This window comes from Malania oleifera, chromosome 1 (assembly GCF_029873635.1).
Source record: "Malania oleifera isolate guangnan ecotype guangnan chromosome 1, ASM2987363v1, whole genome shotgun sequence".
Lineage (NCBI taxonomy): Eukaryota > Viridiplantae > Streptophyta > Magnoliopsida > Santalales > Ximeniaceae > Malania > Malania oleifera.
Window position 1 is genome coordinate 116,368,927 of NC_080417.1, and position 18,909 is coordinate 116,387,835.

General features: G+C 36.6%; 1 protein-coding gene across 1 annotated transcript; it reads left to right on the plus strand.

Annotated features, from left to right (window-relative positions):
• The first annotated feature begins 17,030 nt into the window (after positions 1-17,030).
• Positions 17,031-17,465, plus strand: LOC131148418 (uncharacterized). Its single transcript, XM_058098120.1, has one exon. The coding sequence runs from the start codon at positions 17,031-17,033 to the stop codon at positions 17,463-17,465; it is 435 nt and encodes a 144-aa protein (XP_057954103.1).
• Positions 17,466-18,909: the final 1,444 nt, after the last annotated feature.

An 18,909-nucleotide genomic window follows, 5' to 3' on the forward strand; every position in this document is an offset into this window, starting at 1 on the left:
TGAAACAACAAAACGAGGCACTTAAAAATCAACTTGAATCTACAAAACTTGTTGAAGAAGAAAAAGATTTAAAGATTGAAGAACTTGAGAAGAAAGTAGATAACTTATCAAAAAAATTAGCTGAGTCTCAAGTGAATGAAGATAGCAAGATTATGCAAGAAATAAATAATCTCAAAAATCAAATTCAAGAGAAAGAAAAGGTCATCTATAACTTTACCAAAGGTAAGGATAACTTTGAAAAGATGGTAGGACAACAAAGGATGACAAACAACAAAGAAGGAATTGGTTATAATGGAGCCTCAAACAAAAGGAAGAAAAACTTGTATATGGGATATTTTGTAAATCAATCTAAATATAATGCAAGTACTTCATCAACAAATATTCATGAGCACACCACATGCTACATGTGCAAAAAGAAAGGATACATAATGTTTAATTGTCCACTTAAGAAAAAGTATACAAAAGTAAAAGATGAGTGGAAGATAAATGCTAAAAATAGACAAAATTTAAAGAAAATTAAGAAGGTTTGGGTTCCAAAAGTAACAACTTGAATCATTTCTTGTAGGTTTGCTTTAGGACCACTCCGTCTAAGGATAAATGGTACTTGGACAGCGGATGTTCAAGGCATATGACGGGCGATAAATCTAAGTTTACCTCTTTCACTCCAAAGGATGGAGGATTTGTAACCTTCGGTGACAATGCAAAAGGCAAGATCATCGGAATAGGTAAAATAGGTAAAGACTCTTCATTTTCTATAGATGATGTCTTGTTAGTAGATGGTCTAAAGCATAATTTACTAAGTATTAGTCAACTTAGCGACAAAGGATGTGAAATAATGTTTAAGAGAGAAAAATGCATAATACGAGATTCTAAGAATCAAAAAACGTTATTCACTGCACTTAGAATGAACAATGTTTATTGCATAAATTTTGATAGTTTAATCTCTCAAGACATAAATGATTTAAATAATACATGGGGAAGGGGGTTGCTTGTCTTTCTTGGAGAGAGAGAGAGAGAGAGAGAGAGATGTAAAACAAGAAGGGGTGTGGGAGTGTGTGTCAGGTGAGATTGAATTTCAAATTCAATCTCATCCTCTTAACAACCATCCAAACATACATATCAATATATATATATATATATATATATATATATATATATATATTTATTTATATACACACACATATAAGTATTATATTATTATTATTATTATATTTATTTATTTATTTATTATTTTATTATTATTATTATTTTATCATTATTATTATTATTATTATTATTTGAATTATTACATCCTCTCTCCTTATAACAATTTCGTCCTCGAAATTTACTAAATATAGACTTAATGGAAATTCATTGAATTATTTAAATAAGTACCTAACTTAGTGTCGAACCTCGTTGAAAAGATGTGGGTATTTCTAACATATTTCCTCTTCTAATTCCCACAAGGTTTCCTTAATTGCATGATTGCACCAGAGTACCTTTACTAATGAAATCTTCTTGGTACTTGATTCCTGATTCTTTCTGTCTAGAATCTAGACTGACACTTCTTCATATGATAGTGTATTGCTGACCTCCAACGATTCATAGCTTATCATATGAGAAGAGTCTCGAACGTACTTTTTCATCATTAAAACGTGGAATACATCATGAATTTTGGATAATGCTGGAGGTAAGGCTATTTTGTAAGTGACTAGATCAATCCTCTCCAGTATTTCAAATGACCTAATATACCTGGGGCTTAGCTTGCCTTTATTCCCAAACCTCATGATTCCTTTCATTGGAGCAATTCTCAAAAATATATCATCCCCTACATCAAATTCTAACTCTCATTGATGGGTATCAGCATAACTCTTTTGTCGACTCTAAACTATTTTTATTCTATCCAGGATGAGTTTAATCTTCTCAGAGGTTTTCTATATAATCTCTAGTCCCAAAATCCATCATTCACCAACCACATCCCAATGTAATGGAGATCAACACCTCCGACCATGTAATGCTTCATATGGTGCCATCTATATGCTAGTCTAATAGTTGTTGTTGTAGGCAAACTTAACCAATGGTAGATACTGAATCCAACTTCCTTTGAAATCTAGCACACATACCCACAACATATCCTCCAATATTTGAATTGTCCTCTCTAATTGTCCATTAGTCTTGGGATAAAATGTTGCGCTAAAAGTAAGTTGAGATCCCAAAGCTTTCTGCAAAATTTTCTAGAACTAGGATGTGAACTGTGGGTCCCGATCCGATATGATGGATACTGGTATGTCGTGTAGTCTAACTATCTCCTGAACATACAGCTCTGCAAGTTTATTCATAGAGCTGTTAACTTTGATTAGAATAAAGTGGATAGTTTTTTTGTTAAATGGTCAACAACTACCCAAATGGAGTTTTGCCCATGGAGTGTTGGTGGCAACTCTGTTACAAAAGCCATACAGATGTGTTCCCATTTCCACTTAGGAATGTGAAGTGGTTGCAGTGTCCTACTGGTCTCTGATGTTCAGCCTTCACTTACTAACAAGTAAGGCACTACTCTATGAATTGGGCAATTTTCCTCTTCATGTTGTTCCATCATAAAGATTCTCACAAGCCTTGATATATCTTGGTGCTTCCTCGATGCACCGTATAAAGAAAGTAATGAGCTTCTTCTAGAATTGTGCTTTTAATCTCTCTATCATTGGGCACACATAATATGGTTTGGTACCTCAAAACCCCATCATCTGAGATGTTGAAGTCTGCTCTCAGTCCACTTTGTACCTTACCCATAATCTTCACTAACTCTGCATCTTTCATCTGTACAGCCTTAATCTTTCTCAGTAAGGTCGGTTGGATTACCAGACTAGCAAGGAAAACCTGATAATTTTCCTCCACTATTTTCACACCAAATCTTTCCAAATCCATCATGATTTGATGTTGGGTCACCATTGCTAAGATTGATGCATTCAATGACTTTCGAATTAACGCATCTGCTACCACATTGGCTTTACCCAGGTGATAGTTGATGGTGCAATCATAATCTTTGATCAATTCTAACCATCTTCTCTATCTCATGTTTAATTACTTTTTCGTGAAGAAGTACTTGAGACTTTTATGGTCTATGAAAATCTCACACCTTTCACCATACAGATAGTGTCTCCAAATCTTCAGTGCAAATACCACAGCTGCCAGTTCCAAATCGTACGTAGGATAATTCCTCTCATACTCCTTGAGTCGTTGAGAAGCATATGCAATGACTTTTCCCTATTGCATTAGTACGCACCTAAGCCCTTTCCGAGATGCATCACTGTAAATCACAAAACGACCTTCTCCTAAAGGAATTGTTAGCACTGGCGTAGTGATGAGTCGTTGCTTTAATTCTTGAAAGCTTTGCTCACATTCATCAGTCCACTCATACTTCACATTCTTTCTTTTTAACCCCGTTAGAGGACCAGATATTTTAGAAAACCCTTATACAAATCGGCAATAATATCAGGAAAATCCTGAGAAACTCTTGATCTCGTGAATATTTTGCGATCTTGCCCAATTGACTACTGTCTCTATCTTACTTGGGTCCACATAAATACCATCCTTGGATACCATATGTCCTAAGAATGCAACTCTCTCCAACCAGAACTCACATTTCTTAAGTTTGGCATAGAGTTTCTTTTCTCTTAACACTTGGAGTACTAACCTCAAATTATTCTCATGTTCCTTGACACTCTTCGAATAAATCAAGATATCATTAATAAAGATCACCACAAATTGATCCAGATATTTATGAAAGAACTTATTCATAAGGTCCATAAATGCAGCAAGAGCATTAGTCAATCCGAATGGCATGACTAAGAATTCGTAGTGACCATATCTAGTTCGGAATGCGGTCTTTGGAACATCCTTTGACTTGATTTTCACTTGATGGTACCCTGATCAGAGATCAATCTTAGAGAAAACTTGTGTTCCTTGGAGTTGATCAAACAAGTTATCTATGTGGGGTAGTCGGTACTTGTTCTTAATCGTCACCTTGTTTATTCCCCGATAATCAATATACATTTTCATCGGCCCATTTTCTTTTTAACAAATAGAACTGGTGCTCCCCATGGTGACACACTGGGTCTGATGAACCCTTTGTCCAGCAACTCCTGTAACTGTTCCTTCAGTTCTTTCAATTATGTTGGAACTATTTTGTATGGAGTCTTAGAAATTGATGTCATTCCTGGAAGTAGGTCGATAACAAACTTGATTTCGCGATTGGAAGGCAACCCAGGTAAGTCCTCAGAAAAGACATCTGATAATTCCCTTACTATTGGGATATCCTCAAGCTTTAGTTCTTTCTTTGGTGCTTCCTTCACACATGCTAGGTACCCCTGACATCCATCCAAAAGTAGCCTTTTTTCCTGAATAGCTAACAATATTTGTGGTGAGGAGCACACACATGACCCAAAAAATTTGTACTTTTACTCTCCAGGAGGTCTAAACACTACCTCTTTTAACACTCTATAATAGCATAGTTGGAAGCTAGTCAATCCATCCCCAGAATTACATCAAACTCATGCATATTAAATACAACTAAATTAGTAGGTAGCATTCTTTCCTAAATACAAATTAGATAACCTTTAAATATCCTTGTACATACTGCCGAGGTCCCCATTGGTGTAACCACAGATAATTCAACATTTAATGGTTGGGTTCCCACCCCGCACATTTTAACATACTCCAGAGATATAAAGGAATGCATTGCTCCAGAATCAAATAATACCACTACTTTCTTTGAAAATATGAAAATATTACCTGTTACCATATCACTGGCATTTTCTGCATCTCTTGGAGTAAGAGAATAGACATGCGCCTGGGCGGTATTCTTTTGATAGTTTCCTTGGGGTGCTTGATTGTTTCCCCTGTATTGATTAGGAGTGGATGCACTATTCAGTGACACATGTTAGTATCATGCAATATGGCCGGATTTACCACATTAATAACAGACAATTAATCCAACCCGGCATTTACCCCAATGCCTTTTATTGCATTTAGGACAAAGGGTGTTTGGTGGATTATTTTGATAAATTTGATTCCCCATTGGTTGTCACTGGACCAAATTATCATTATTTCTCTTCCAAGGGCCTTGACTTGTACCAAAATGAAATCCAGGATGCATGGGTATCTTTCTCTAGTCGAATATCTCTACACTCCTTTGTAGAATTTTCTCCACCACAGTTGCTTTGTCCACCAACTCGAAGAAGTCTTTGATTTGAAATGCCACCACCATTTCATAAATCCTCAGACTCAAGCCTTCTTCAAATTTCCGAACCTTCTTTGATTCATCCGGAATTAAGTACGAGGCAAATCAAGATAAATCAATAAACTTGGCCACGTATTGCTGAACAGTCAAGTTACCTTGGATTAAATTTGTAATATAGAGACCCAAAAAAAAAAAAAAAAATAATAATAATAATAATAATAATAATAATAATAATAAAGAAAAGGGGAAAAATCGATTTGGTGCAAATCAAACCGTTGACGATTTAGTGAGCTCAAGAAAACCATCGACAGTTTTGAGTTACCGGGGACCAATAAAGGTAAAACAATAAAAAGTGGTTCGATTAAAAACCAAATCGTTGACGATTTCAGGGAAACCGTTGACGGTTTTGTCCTGGGACAATAGCCTATAAATATATGCTAGTTCATTTTTTTTAGGGAAAATTTCTCTCTCTCTCTCTCTCTCTCTCTCTCTCTCTCTCTCTCCTGGGGTTACAAAATTTTCTCTTTCTTTTCTAATTTCCTCCCAAAACTCAGCCAAATCGAAGGATAAATGTTATTTCAAGGTCCTAGTGTTGATCCTTAGCAGTTTAACCGGAGCAAATTCGTCGTTTGGGGATCATTGACACCACTCCAGGGATAAGGTAAAAGGAATAGATTATGTCAGTTAGTTTTGGAAAATTTAACTGATTAAATCGTAGTATGTGATTACAAGAATAATATATATATTTTTCTAAAGATTCAGGCATATGGAAATGGAAATTTTGAATTATTATTATATGTTTTTTTTTTTTTTTGGAAAAACAAGTACTTTGGGTTTAAGTAAATCCTATAGATGATTATATGTTTATTTCTCAACAAAAATATATTTTTCCCAGGCAGATTATTATATTATGAATTATCACTCAAATTGTGTGGCATGAGTAATGAATATGTTACAACATAAATAAACCTATTAGAATATTTTGTGATGATACAGAACAAGTATGATTTTATAATGATTTCTGGAAATGTTATAAATATTATGGAATCATGATATGATAGTATTCAACCAGATTTATGATATGATAGTACTTAGACATATTTATGATATGACAATATTCAGACAGATTTATGATATAGCAAGAATTATATAGATTATGAATATAAAAAGTTTTATGAAAATGAGATCAAGCTACAGTTTTATTATATATGAGCAATATTATATGCTATAAGAACCCTAATGGACCAATTATATTCAGAGCATGGTACCGTAACTAATATGATATAGTCAGTGCCATTATACTATTCAGAAAGTGTTGGATAGATAGTCGATCGAGCCAGGGGAGTAAAGTACCCCCCCCCCCTTGGCAGTTTAGACCAGGCTAGGTAGGCCAATCTTACTTACAGATGCGTTATGTTTGGCTTAGCGTGGTAAGCCAACCATTGCTAACTCCCGCCTTCAGGTCGCACAACTCGATCATGTGGGGTTATTACATGATGTTATATGATTGTCCAATCAGGGAAAAATTCTTTTATGTATAGATATAATAGATGATTTACATATATAGAGAAACTTATTACGATAAAGTATGCTTATGCTAAAAGTATGTATTTTCCAAACATATAAATATATATATACGAGTACAAATTTACATGATTTATCAGTTAAAGTTAATTATTTACGGGATATGTTTATGATACACTAAAACTCATGTTGGCACACACTAATGACAATTTATTCCATCTTACTAGGAGGTGTCTCACTCCAATAACTTTAACATTTCAAGAAATCCAAGGAACCAAGCCTAGAGAGCTCCAAGGCAGGGCTTAGATATTGTAGTTCAGAGTAAGTATTGGTGAGACATGGATATGTTTTGTGTATCATGGGATATATTGTAGTTCTGGGGAGATATATATGTAATTATGATATATTAGAACTCTGGTATTGTGTTTGGGGTTTTATATATATATATATATATATATATATATATATGCATGCTTCCGCCATGTTGTTTAATATGAGTTTATGGACAGGTGTGCCTGTACCCCATTTCAAGTTCGGGTTCTTATAGGTATGATATCAGAGATATATGTAGGTAGAATAGCACTTTGATTACCCACATCGGGTTAGGGGCGCTACATGTAAACTCCTTCGCCTTGGCATCTCTAGTGGAAGTAGGAAAATATCACTCAAAGAAGATCTCCTTGAAGTGTTCCTATGTAAGGGTTGCTAGTTCTGGTCTTTGTTCCAGGAGAAGCTTCATGGAATTCCACCAGCATTTGGCCTCACTGATCATTTTGAAAGTGGAGTATAACACCTTCTGCTCTTCTGTATAGCGATGGACTTTCAGTAACTCCTCCATTTCCTAGATCTAATTTTCTACATTGATTGAATCAGCTCTTCCTTCAAAAGTTGGGGGGTTCATGTTGGTGAACTGCTCAATTGTACAACCCTCGTCAGTGGGTGGACAATTTTGTCCCCTAGAGCTCCACAGAATTCCCACCATAACTTGTCCGGCTACTTCACATAGCACCGTAGTAGCATTATTACCTTCTTCATTAGAAGCCCCCATATTATTATTGTTTCCTTCAGCATTCATGTTGTTATCTATGGCATCCATTCTGAAGAAAAAGAGACAAAAGTTATTTTAGAATCATAAATTACAACGTATCAAAATAATAGACTAAAAATATCCTAGCCTATCCATTCCTACCCTTATCATAATTCATACCTATACTCTGATAAAATTATTTTACTAAAATCTACAAAACCTATCTCACAGGCTCTAATACCATAATTGTGACGCCCCGAATTCTGATTGGGTCCGAGGTGGGAATTTCCATAAATAATTTAATATAAGTAGTGAAAGTAATTTTAAAACTCAAATATTATACACCAGAGTACTAAACAACCGTATTTACTTGAGTATCTCAAATAACAATATTTACATTATGTGAAATATAAGAAAATTTTTAACTAATATTATACAACATTTATTCTAAACTACATTCTCTAATTCTGTACAAATGCTTGCTATGCCTGATTTTCAGTACGTCCTACATAGCTATCTATAATGTGAAATAATAGATGGGGTGAGACGATACTCAATAAGTAAAGACTTATTATCAGTGTGTGGTTAAGATGAGTTTTACATTGTAAAAATTCATTTAATAATTTAACTGTTAAAAACTACATTTGAATAATTATAAATCATTTTTATCCAAATAATCGTATGCATATAACTATATATATTTCCCTTTATACTTTTCTTCACTTTATCATTTAGTCCTACTAAACAAACCTCTGTTCACATATATGTGTATACTTTACTGTAAATCATCATGTAGGCCCTTTAAATATAGTCATATATATATGCATACTTTTTTTCAAATCATTATTTAGGCCTAATAAATGGCACTGATCACATAAATATATAAGTATGTATAAAAAAAACTCTTTTTGCCCTATGGGTGTCATGTTTACCCCCATAACTGGGTTATGTGGTTCGAAAACTAGACTTAACTGGTTAGTCAACTAAACCAAATCAAACTATATCTGTAAGTGAGATTTTCCTTATTATGTCCTGATCCAAAACCAAGTGTGCACTTAGTAGAAATACACTGTCATCCACCAACACTTACACAACAGTGTGATTGCACTCATAATCCTTTATAAGCTACAGTACCGAGCATTCACAACATTCGAGCCATCAGAGTTCTTAAAACATACAATTATAATTTATACAATAAAACAATATCATAAAAATCCCATCATTTCTTAATATAAAACTTGTATTAAAATCTTATCATTATTTGTAATAAAACATGTAATAAATATATAACACCGTAAAAATCTCATACTTGCTCATTTATACAATAAGATGAGCTCATGCCACACGACACGTGCTAATCATTATTATAATTTTATAAATTACCTGAGAAAATTTATAATATTTGTTAACAAAATATACTTAGGTATATTTAAATAAAAAGCGGATATGATCAAATTCATGTATTTTAATTTAATTCATATATATTTAAATAAAAAACGAATATGATCAAATCCACGTGGTTTAACTTAACTTAAATATATATTTAAATAAAATAGATATAATTAAATTCACGTATTTAATTTAAATTAGGTATATTTATAAAAAATTTGACATAATCTAACCTACTTACCTTGATCCATTCCTCTAATGCTATGAAATAATGAATTCCTAAAATGAGTTTGGAAATAATTGGAGAGTAAGAATTTTTAATATACAAAAATTCTCCGTCCACCACTAAATCTTTTTCCTCACTTTTTCCTTCCATTCCTTTTTTAAATTTCTTATGAAAATAAAGTTAGGAACTGATCCTATTTATAGGGACTATTGGGGAAGGTTAAAATTGATATTTGATGCATGTAGAATCCGGCGCATGCATGCGGATATAAAGGAGGGAAGATAGAATTGCATTTAAAATTTTTTGTTAGGGAGGGGGTTTGTACGTGAGCTTGCATGCAAGTTGTCAAGTGAAATGATGGCTTGCTTTAATGAAGCAGGAGGAAAGGATAGAAACACCAGGTTCGAATGACGCAGCTGAAACTGAAGAAACCAGGGTAGGAGATGCTCTGGAGAGGGACAGTCAGCAAATGTAACACACAAGAGAGATGCAACAAACAGAAGAGAGAACATTCATTCGAAACAATAAAAAGGTTTCTTGGTCTGAACTCTTTGCTAATAACAGAAATCCTAAATGTTGTGAATCAATTCCTGTTTTTGAGTCTGATGGAACTGGAGCTCGTTTACAAAAATATGACCTAAAAACTCCTAATAGTTCATACCTAAAATGCCTTGTGGGGTATTTTGTGGGAAATTTTCCAGAGAAGTCAGCTTTGAAGGTTGTAGTAAACTCATGGAGGGTGAAAGTAAACTATGTTAGTCATAATGAAGGTTGGATAGTGTTTAAATTTCAGAATGAGGATGACCTTGATGCTGTCTTGCAAAAGGGTCCTTACGTGATCTATTGAAGGACTCTGGTGTTGAAGAGAATGCCCAAACGATTTCAGTTTGATCCTGAACAGTGGACTTCTCTACCTGTTTGGGTTCAATTAAACAACCTTCCAATTGAGATGTGGACACCTGCTGCCATTGGGAAAATTTGCTCAGAATTGGGAAGACCAATGTATGCTGATAAGCTTACTTGTCTGGAAGCAAGAGTATCATTTGCCAGAGTGCTTGTTGAAATTGATGTAGCCAAAGAGGTGAAACATTGTGTAAAGGTGTGGCTACCAGATGAGGAACCAATGATTCAAGAAATTGCCTATGAAAACTTACCCAGATACTGCTACTGTAGATCGATTGGTCATACTGTGAGTTTCTGCAGTTCAAAAAAGGAGAAGGGGGGTAATAAAGTACATGTTGTGAAAGGAACAAAGCCATATAAAGGTCCTGGAAGTTTGAGGCTGTGGAACAGGGTAGTGGGGATCAAAAAAATAAAGAGATTGAGGAAGTTCAAGAAGGGGAGAGTGTGGAGGATGTCCCTAAAAAACATTCCTCACAAGCTATGGCTGGCACTTCTGTTGGCAATGAGTCTTCAGGGCGTGGTGATGGGAGTTCTCCAGTTCCTATTGCTGAGATACCAGCTTAGCACCATGAAGAGGGTCAAGTATCATCAATAGCTTCTCAGTTGCAGACAGTACCATAGGGGTGTGAGGACTGTAGAAAAAGTTTTGAAAAGGAAATGTCCAACAGATTCCATCTGCTTTCTAAATCTGGTGAGGAATATATTACCAGACTTCGGGATGATAGTAATAATGTTAAGCATGCTCTAGTCCCTGATGATGGAAAGAGGAATGAGAAGGAAATCCAACCAGACATTAGCCTGGATAAAGGAAAAGATCAGGTCGTGGCCATTGAGGGTTCTTCTGAAAGGAAGATGAATGCAGTCTGTCCTGTTTTAGAGCTGAGTCTTGGGGCAGTTTGTGCATTACCAGGTGTAGGTGCAAGCAAACCTGGTGGTGGTTTCAAAGAGTACATCAAATAACCAGACAAGCAAAACTCAATTTGATTCTAACCAGCGGGTGGTAAATGGGCAAATTTCTTCATCATTGGCCTATGATTATTGGAGAAGCAAGGGGAGGACTGTTTTGTGGCATAAAGAAGTTTGTAATTGTGGCAGTATCCCAAAACATGCGTTGACCTTATGGATGGGAGTTAAAGGGAAATTATTAACAAGTGATAAAATCAAAGGGGAAGACATCAACCAGGAATGTGTGCTCTGTAATTAAGAGATGGAGACCAATGAACATCTATTATTCTCATGCTACTTCACTAAAGGGGTATGGGATCAAATCAGGGACTGGCTGGGTATAACAAGGGCAATGTCCACTTTGAAATCTACACTGAAATGGTTGCATAAGGAAGCTAGGGGTACGGGGATCCAATCTATTGGGAAGAAGGTGTGCTTGGCTGCTAATGTGTATTTTATATGGCACTTCAGGAGCAGTAGGAAGTTCGAAGGTAAGATGATCTCTTTCCTCGGAGCTGATTGAAGTGATAAAAAGGTACACTTACAGAGCAATTTTTGATAAATTTAATATGTTTTATGATATCTGAATGCTTTCAGTTGTTCTGTAATTTTGAGATTCCATGTTGGTTAGATAGGTAGATCTGATGGTCCTACCTCTTGTTGATTTTGATCTGCAAGTTTGATATATCCTGGGTATGCCCAGCGTACTTGTACATATACAATTTTGATCAATATATTTACCATTACTGATAATAAAAAAAAAAGAATATTAACAAAGGGGAGGCTAACAATCAAGTAAATAGGAAAAGGGGGTCTGGCCCCCCACCTACACCATGAAGATCACCTCATGGAATATCAGGGGCTTTAACAGACCCCGGAAGCAAAATGGGGTCTCAGACCTCATGAAGAAGAACAGAGTAGATGTCACGTGCATTATAGAAACAAAACTCTCAACTGATAACTTGGAGAAACTAATGAGTAAAAAATTCAGATGTTGGAAGCAAGTCAATGACATTCAGCATCACAGACCTGGTAGGATTTTGGTACTGTGGAGCCCCCAAAAAGTGCAACTTCAGGTATTGGGAATGAATGTTCAAGTTATACATTGTCATGTAGTTTGCTCCATAACAACTAACATGTTTGCTTTGAGCTTTGTGTATGGTTTTAATACAATTGTAGCTAGAAGATCTTTATGGCAGGACCTCATTCAGTTCAGCCAGACATCAGATGCTTGGCTGGTTATGGGTGACTTTAACAGTGTTCTAACAGCTGATGAGAAATAGAATGGGGTACCAGTAACTGATTATGAGGTAAAGGATATAAATGAATGTTTTAGTGAATCTGGTCTTAGGGATTTGAACTCCTCTGGCAGCTTCCTTACATGGACGAATGGAAATGTCTAGTGCAAGCTTGACAGAGTAGTGGTGAATTTTAAATGGTTTCTCTCTAGATATACAACTCATAGTAATTTTCAGTTTCCTGGATTGTTTTCTGATCACTCCTTATGTAATGTCTCCTTATTTGAGGAAGTGAACACTGGTAGAAGGCCATTTAAATTTTTTAATATATGGGTGAATCACAATGATTTTCAAGAGGTTATCAGAAGGGGTTGGGATATTAGAACTCAGGGCCACTTTCAGTTCAGATTTGTAAAGAAACTGCAAGCTCTGAAGCAACCTATGAGAAATTTAAACTCTTTACATTTTTCCCATATTTCAACAAGAGCATAAAATGATATGGAGGAAGTTATAGAGTTACAACAGATGCTCCATGACTCTCCTGGGGATGAGAAACTAAAGAGTAGACTGGCACAGAAAAAAGGAGAAGCAAACAGAACCTCAAAGGCAAGCAGACTATTTTTTGCTCAATTAGCAAAGGCAAAATACCTTAAAGAATCTGACAAAGGAATAACGTCCTTTCATGCCTTAATGTGAAGGAATGTGAGCAGGAACCATATTACTGCAGTGAAAACAAGTGATGGTAATCGAACAATATCTCAATAGCAAGTAGTGGAGGAGTTTCTGGTTTTTTATGAGGAACTGTTGGGCAAAGAGATGGCAACAGATTCTATAGATCCAAGAGTTGTAGCCAGAGAGAAAGGTCTCAATGACTGCCAGGCTGCTCAAATGATAATTCCTATTTCAGATAAGGAGATCAAGTCAGCTGTGTTCAGCATTGGGGACCTGAAATCTCCAGGACCTGATGGGTATTCAGCCTGCTTCTTCAAAAGGTCCTAGAATATAATTGGGAAGGAGCTCTCTTTAGCTGTCAAGGAATTTTTTGAGACAGGAAAATTGCTGAAACAGATCAATCATACGATCATTGCCCTGATTCCAAAATCAAATCATGTTGATTTTGTCCAAGACTATAGACCTATCCTACTATAATATGATGTACAAGGTAATTGCTAAGGTGATTGCAGGGAGAATTAACCCCTGTCTTGAAGAGATTATAAACCCAGCACCATCTGCATTTGTCAAACAGCGTAGTATGGTGGAAAACATCTACCTTGTACAAGAGATTGTAAGGAAATATGCTAGAAAGTGGGTCTCACCGAGATGTATGTTAAAGGTGAACCTTAAGAAAGCATACGACACTATGTCTTGGAAATTTATAAAGGAAATGCTGGAGCAACTGAAGTCCTCAGAGATTATGGTGAATTGGATAATGCAATGTATCTTTTCTCCCACTTACTCACTTTCTATAAATGGAGGATACCATGGTTGTTTTCTAGGGAAGAAAAGGTTTACAACAAGGGGACCCTATGTCTCCTTTGCTGTTTGTGATTGGAATGGAATATCTCTCTAGATTGCTTACTGGTCTGGAAAGAAATGCAGGCTTCAGGTTTCATCCAAGATTTGAGCAATTGAAAATCTCCCACCTTGCATTTGCTGATGATCTGATCCTGTTCTCAAGGGGTGACTCAAACTCGTTTAAGTTGATTTTGAAATGTCTTGAAAATTTTTCGAAATGTTCAAGCTTAACTGCAAATAATCTAAAATCAAACTTGCTGCATGCTGGAATTAAAGCTCTGAAACTAGAGCTATAGAGAACCAAAGAATTATAGTAACTAAATAATAAAGAAAGGAGAGAAAAGGAAAATTCCAAGGGGGACTCAGCAGGGTCTCGTCGACGAGCGCAAAGTGTTCGTCGACAAGCAGCCTACTTGGACTCGTCAACGTGGACACGTGTCTCGTCAACGAGAACATACCGAGAGAGCTGATTTCAGGGCCTAAAACTCATCGATGAGGGTTATGTGCTCATTGACAAACTTCCTTATTGAACTCATCGACGAGGTGTCGTGGCTCGTCGATGAGGCCATGTGGACAGCATTCTATATAAGGCCAAAAACACATTTTCTGCGAGAAAACTTTGCAGGAAACCCTCTCTCTCTCTTTACTTCGTCTCTCTCTCCTTTTCTCTAGATTTTTAGCTTTTTTCTTCACTAGTTCGATGATTGAAAGTCGCCACGTTACTCCTGGGAAGACTCTCTTCAAGTCTACTGGAGTAGATTGTTGGTTAGGCCAACTTGAGCACCATCCCAAAATCTGGGTAAGTTGGTTATTTTAGGTTTTATAAGTTAATTGGTATTTCTAGACTGAGGAAAATGTATTAGGTGAGATAATACTGGAATTTTGTTGGGAAAATGTAAATTTTAGGGTGTTGAGCTGGGAACACCACAGGTGCAGGTTTGGTTAAATTTGTAGGCTTCTCAATAAGCCAGATAAGGGGATAAATTAAGTCAGCATTTTAATAAAATTATTTATTATTATACAACATTAATTTTCAGAAATTACATATAATATAATTCAGTGTTTGGGAATACTGCTGTTGAATAGGGAAATGAATTTTATACATTTTAGCAAAAACCATAGTTTCACTTTAGATTTTATATTTAGAATAACATTCACATATGTGTGGCATGAGTATGATTTTCCATGAAAATTATGTTATACCGAAATATTATGATTTCTCATAATAAACATGTTGTAATAGTTTTCAGAAAAATCATAAAAATAGTACAGGAACTATGGTTTTTTAATAATACGTTAACAATACAGAAATATCAAGATTCAGTATGATATGTTTTATGTCGGTGTAGATGCCATGATTTATACAATATGATATGCTGGCACAGATGCCATGATTTACATGTTATGATAAGCTGGCACAGATTCCGTGATTTATGTTGACTCAAATGCTGTAATTATGTATGTTATGTCAGAATTCATGAAAATATGATCATGTCAGATATTTCAATGAAATATGAAATAGTTATGTATCAATATCATGAAATGTATTATATGTTATCAGAACCCAGATAGCTTAGTTTAGTTTCACGAAGCACGGTACCGTAGCTATATGTTCAAGCTCATGATTATGTTAGTGCTACCACACATCTCAGATAGAGTGTGGGAGATGGCACTCGATGTGGCTTCATAGTAGTGCAAGTGTCCCACTAGTAGGCCAGACTAGGTGGGGCAAGTCCATCGTACTTACAGACTTATGTTTGACTTAGCTTGGTCGGCTAGCCATTGCTAGGTCCTACCTTCGGACTGCACAACCCTGCCATGTGGGGGGGGTAAGACATGACATCAACTAGCTATCCATCCTAGGTATTATTTCAGTATTGTACAGTTATAGAAGATGTTTTACATGACTACAGAAATTAGTACAATATTCATTATGATATTTACTATGATATGATGAATCATGTTTTATTCAGAAACTATACAAGCAATTTTACATGTTATACAATTAAGTACAGTCCATGTTTATGTCACGATAATTCTCATATTGCCACACACTGATATTAGTTTATCTCCCTTACTGAGAGGTGTCTTACCCAAGCATTACAAACATTTCAGGAAATCCAGGTAGAAGGGCGGATAAAGCCCCGTAGCAGTAGAGGTTGACCAAGCTACCCTGTCAGAAGGGTAAGTAGTTGAGTTAGGGTCAGATTGGTTTTTGGTTTATGACCCTAGGTTACTTTTTGGGTCCTTTTTTGGATGGTTGTATACATATGACAGATTCAGTAAAACTCTGGTATGGTTTCTGGTGTTGTGTATGGCATGTGTGTAATTTATGTTTTCCACTGCTTAGATATCAAAGATGTATGATAGGTTTATCCTCAGCACCTATGGGTCCGAGTTGATCATAACTATTGCAGTTCAGTAGGATATAAGGATTCTTATGCATGTTGTAAAAAAAATATGGTAAAATGGCCAGGTCGTTATAGTTTGGTTTCAGAGCCTAGGTTGTTAGGTTCTGCAGACTCTAGAGTGCGGCGAAAAAAATACCAGAATATAAGAAAATGATTTGAGGTTTTGTTATGCATTCTAGGGGCAGGACTTCCGTGGTGGTTTCTGTGTCTTTCCTGGGGTAACGATTTCAGGAAAGTCATAGTAAACTATTGTCGGGTTGTGTTTCTAAAGGTTAGTACTGATTTTTGAATTAAGATAAGGATGTCAAGATAGAAGGGATATCAAGAGTTTTGGTTAGATACATAAATTATAAGGGTAGGGTCCCTAAGTCATGTTTATTGTCTTTCCAGGATGGACCTTGGAGGTGGTAGTGCTCATGCCAATGGTAGTGGCAATGCAAGACCCTCAGGTGCAGGCAGAGCTAATTCAAATACAGTATCACGTAGTATAGCTTAGCAGGTTATAGCTAAGATCGCATGGAGCTTCAGGGAGCAAGGAGGCCTGTCTACAGGCCATGTGTGTACGATAAAGAAATTCACCAAGATGAACCCTCCTGTATTTTTAGGAGGAGCTGATCCTATAGTCACCGAAAACTAGATGCAGAAAATTGAGAAGGTGTTGGTTGTGCTGCAGTGCACGGAGGAGCAGAGGGTCTTATTTGCCACCTATAAGCAGATAGGAGAGGTCGAGAGATGGTGGACTGCTATAAAACTATTGAGGGAACAGAGGGCGGTGCCTATAGCTATGACTTGGTTCCAGTTTAGAGAATTGTTCTTTGACAGATATTTTTCAGCCACTACTAGAGAAACCAAAGTAGAGGAATTCCTGAATTTAAAGCAGGGACAGCAAACAGTCCAACAGTACGCGGCGAGGTTCATAGAATTATCCCGCTTCGTCCTATATATCGTTCCCGATGAAGCAAAGAAGGCGAGACAGTTTGAAAGAGGTTTGAGGCGTGAAATATATAAACAGGTAGCGGTGCTGAAAGTGCAGGACTTTGCTGAGTTGGTAGACAGAGTAGTTATGGCATAGGCCAGTAAGCGGATAGGTGCAGAGGAGCAGGGATAGAAGAAGAGGTCCACGCCTTCAGGCTTTCAACAAGGATCTAGTTGGGGCCAGTGGAGAAGAGGAAATTATGGCAGAGGACAGAGGCTTGATACATGGGGTCATGAGATTCAGGGAGTGCAGACCTACCCTGTATGTTAGACATGTGGAAAGAGACACTTGGGAGAGTGTCGAATGGGGAGAGACATTTGCTATCGCTACGGTAGATCGGGACATTTGGTACGAGATTGCCCTACACCACCTGGTGCCGCTTTTGCTCCCAGACCTTACCGAGGAAGTTATTAGGCGCCCCGTGGAGGCCAGTAGAGGAATGTAGCTCTGGCGAGGGTATATGCTTTGACGCCGGGATACGTGGAGGTTGCAGGTGATGTCGTAACAGGTACCTTTATTGCTTTATCAAATCAAACTATTGTTTTATTTTATTCGGGTGCCACCCATTCTTTTGTGTCTGCAAGATATGTTAAATTGTCTGGTATTGAGATACAGTTATTAGATGTTGAATTGCCAATAGCTACACCGACAAGGTCAGTGGTGAGGTGTCATAGGGTGCTTAGGGGCTATTCAATAGAAATTCAAGGGAGAGTATTACCCGCTAACCTAATTATGCTAGATATGCATGGATTTGATGTAATACTGGGTATGGAATAGCTGGCTACTAACCATGCTAGTATTGATTGTTATCTAAAAGTTGTGATATTCAGACCATCGGGAAAGCAAGAATTCATATTTGTGGAGTCACAAGTGCATTCCCCGCCTCAGTTAGTGTCAACAATGCAGGTGAGGAGATTACTTCTGGACGAATGTTAGAGGTTTATGGCTTATGTAAAGGAGATGGCAGAAAATGAATTGAAGTTTGTCAGTACACTAGTGGTAAAGGAGTTTCCAGATGTTTTTCTTGGGGAACTACCTGGGTTGCCTCCCGGCCATGAGATAGATTTTGCTATCGACGTACTTTCAAGGACGACACCGATCTCTAAAGCTCCTTACCGAATGGTTTCAGCAGAATTGGGAGAATTAAAGGATCATTTGCAGGATTTATTGAATAAAGGGTTTATCAGACTTAGTGTATCACCCTGGGGAGTTCCAATTTTATTTGTAAAGAAAAAGGACGGATCTATGAGAATGTGCATAGATTATAGGGAAATAAACAAAGTAACAATTAAGAGCAAGTATCCCCTACCCCGTATAGATAATTTATTTGATCAACTCTAGGGGACCTAGGTTTATTCCAAGATCGACCTCAGGTCATGTTACCATCAAGTGAAAGTTAAAACTGAAGACGTCTCAAAGATAGCTTTCAGGACTAGGTATAGGCATTATGAATTTCAAGTTATGCCCTTTGGTCTGACAAATGCTTTTATTGTATTCATGGATTTGATAAATAGAATCTTATACCAGTATTTAGACCATT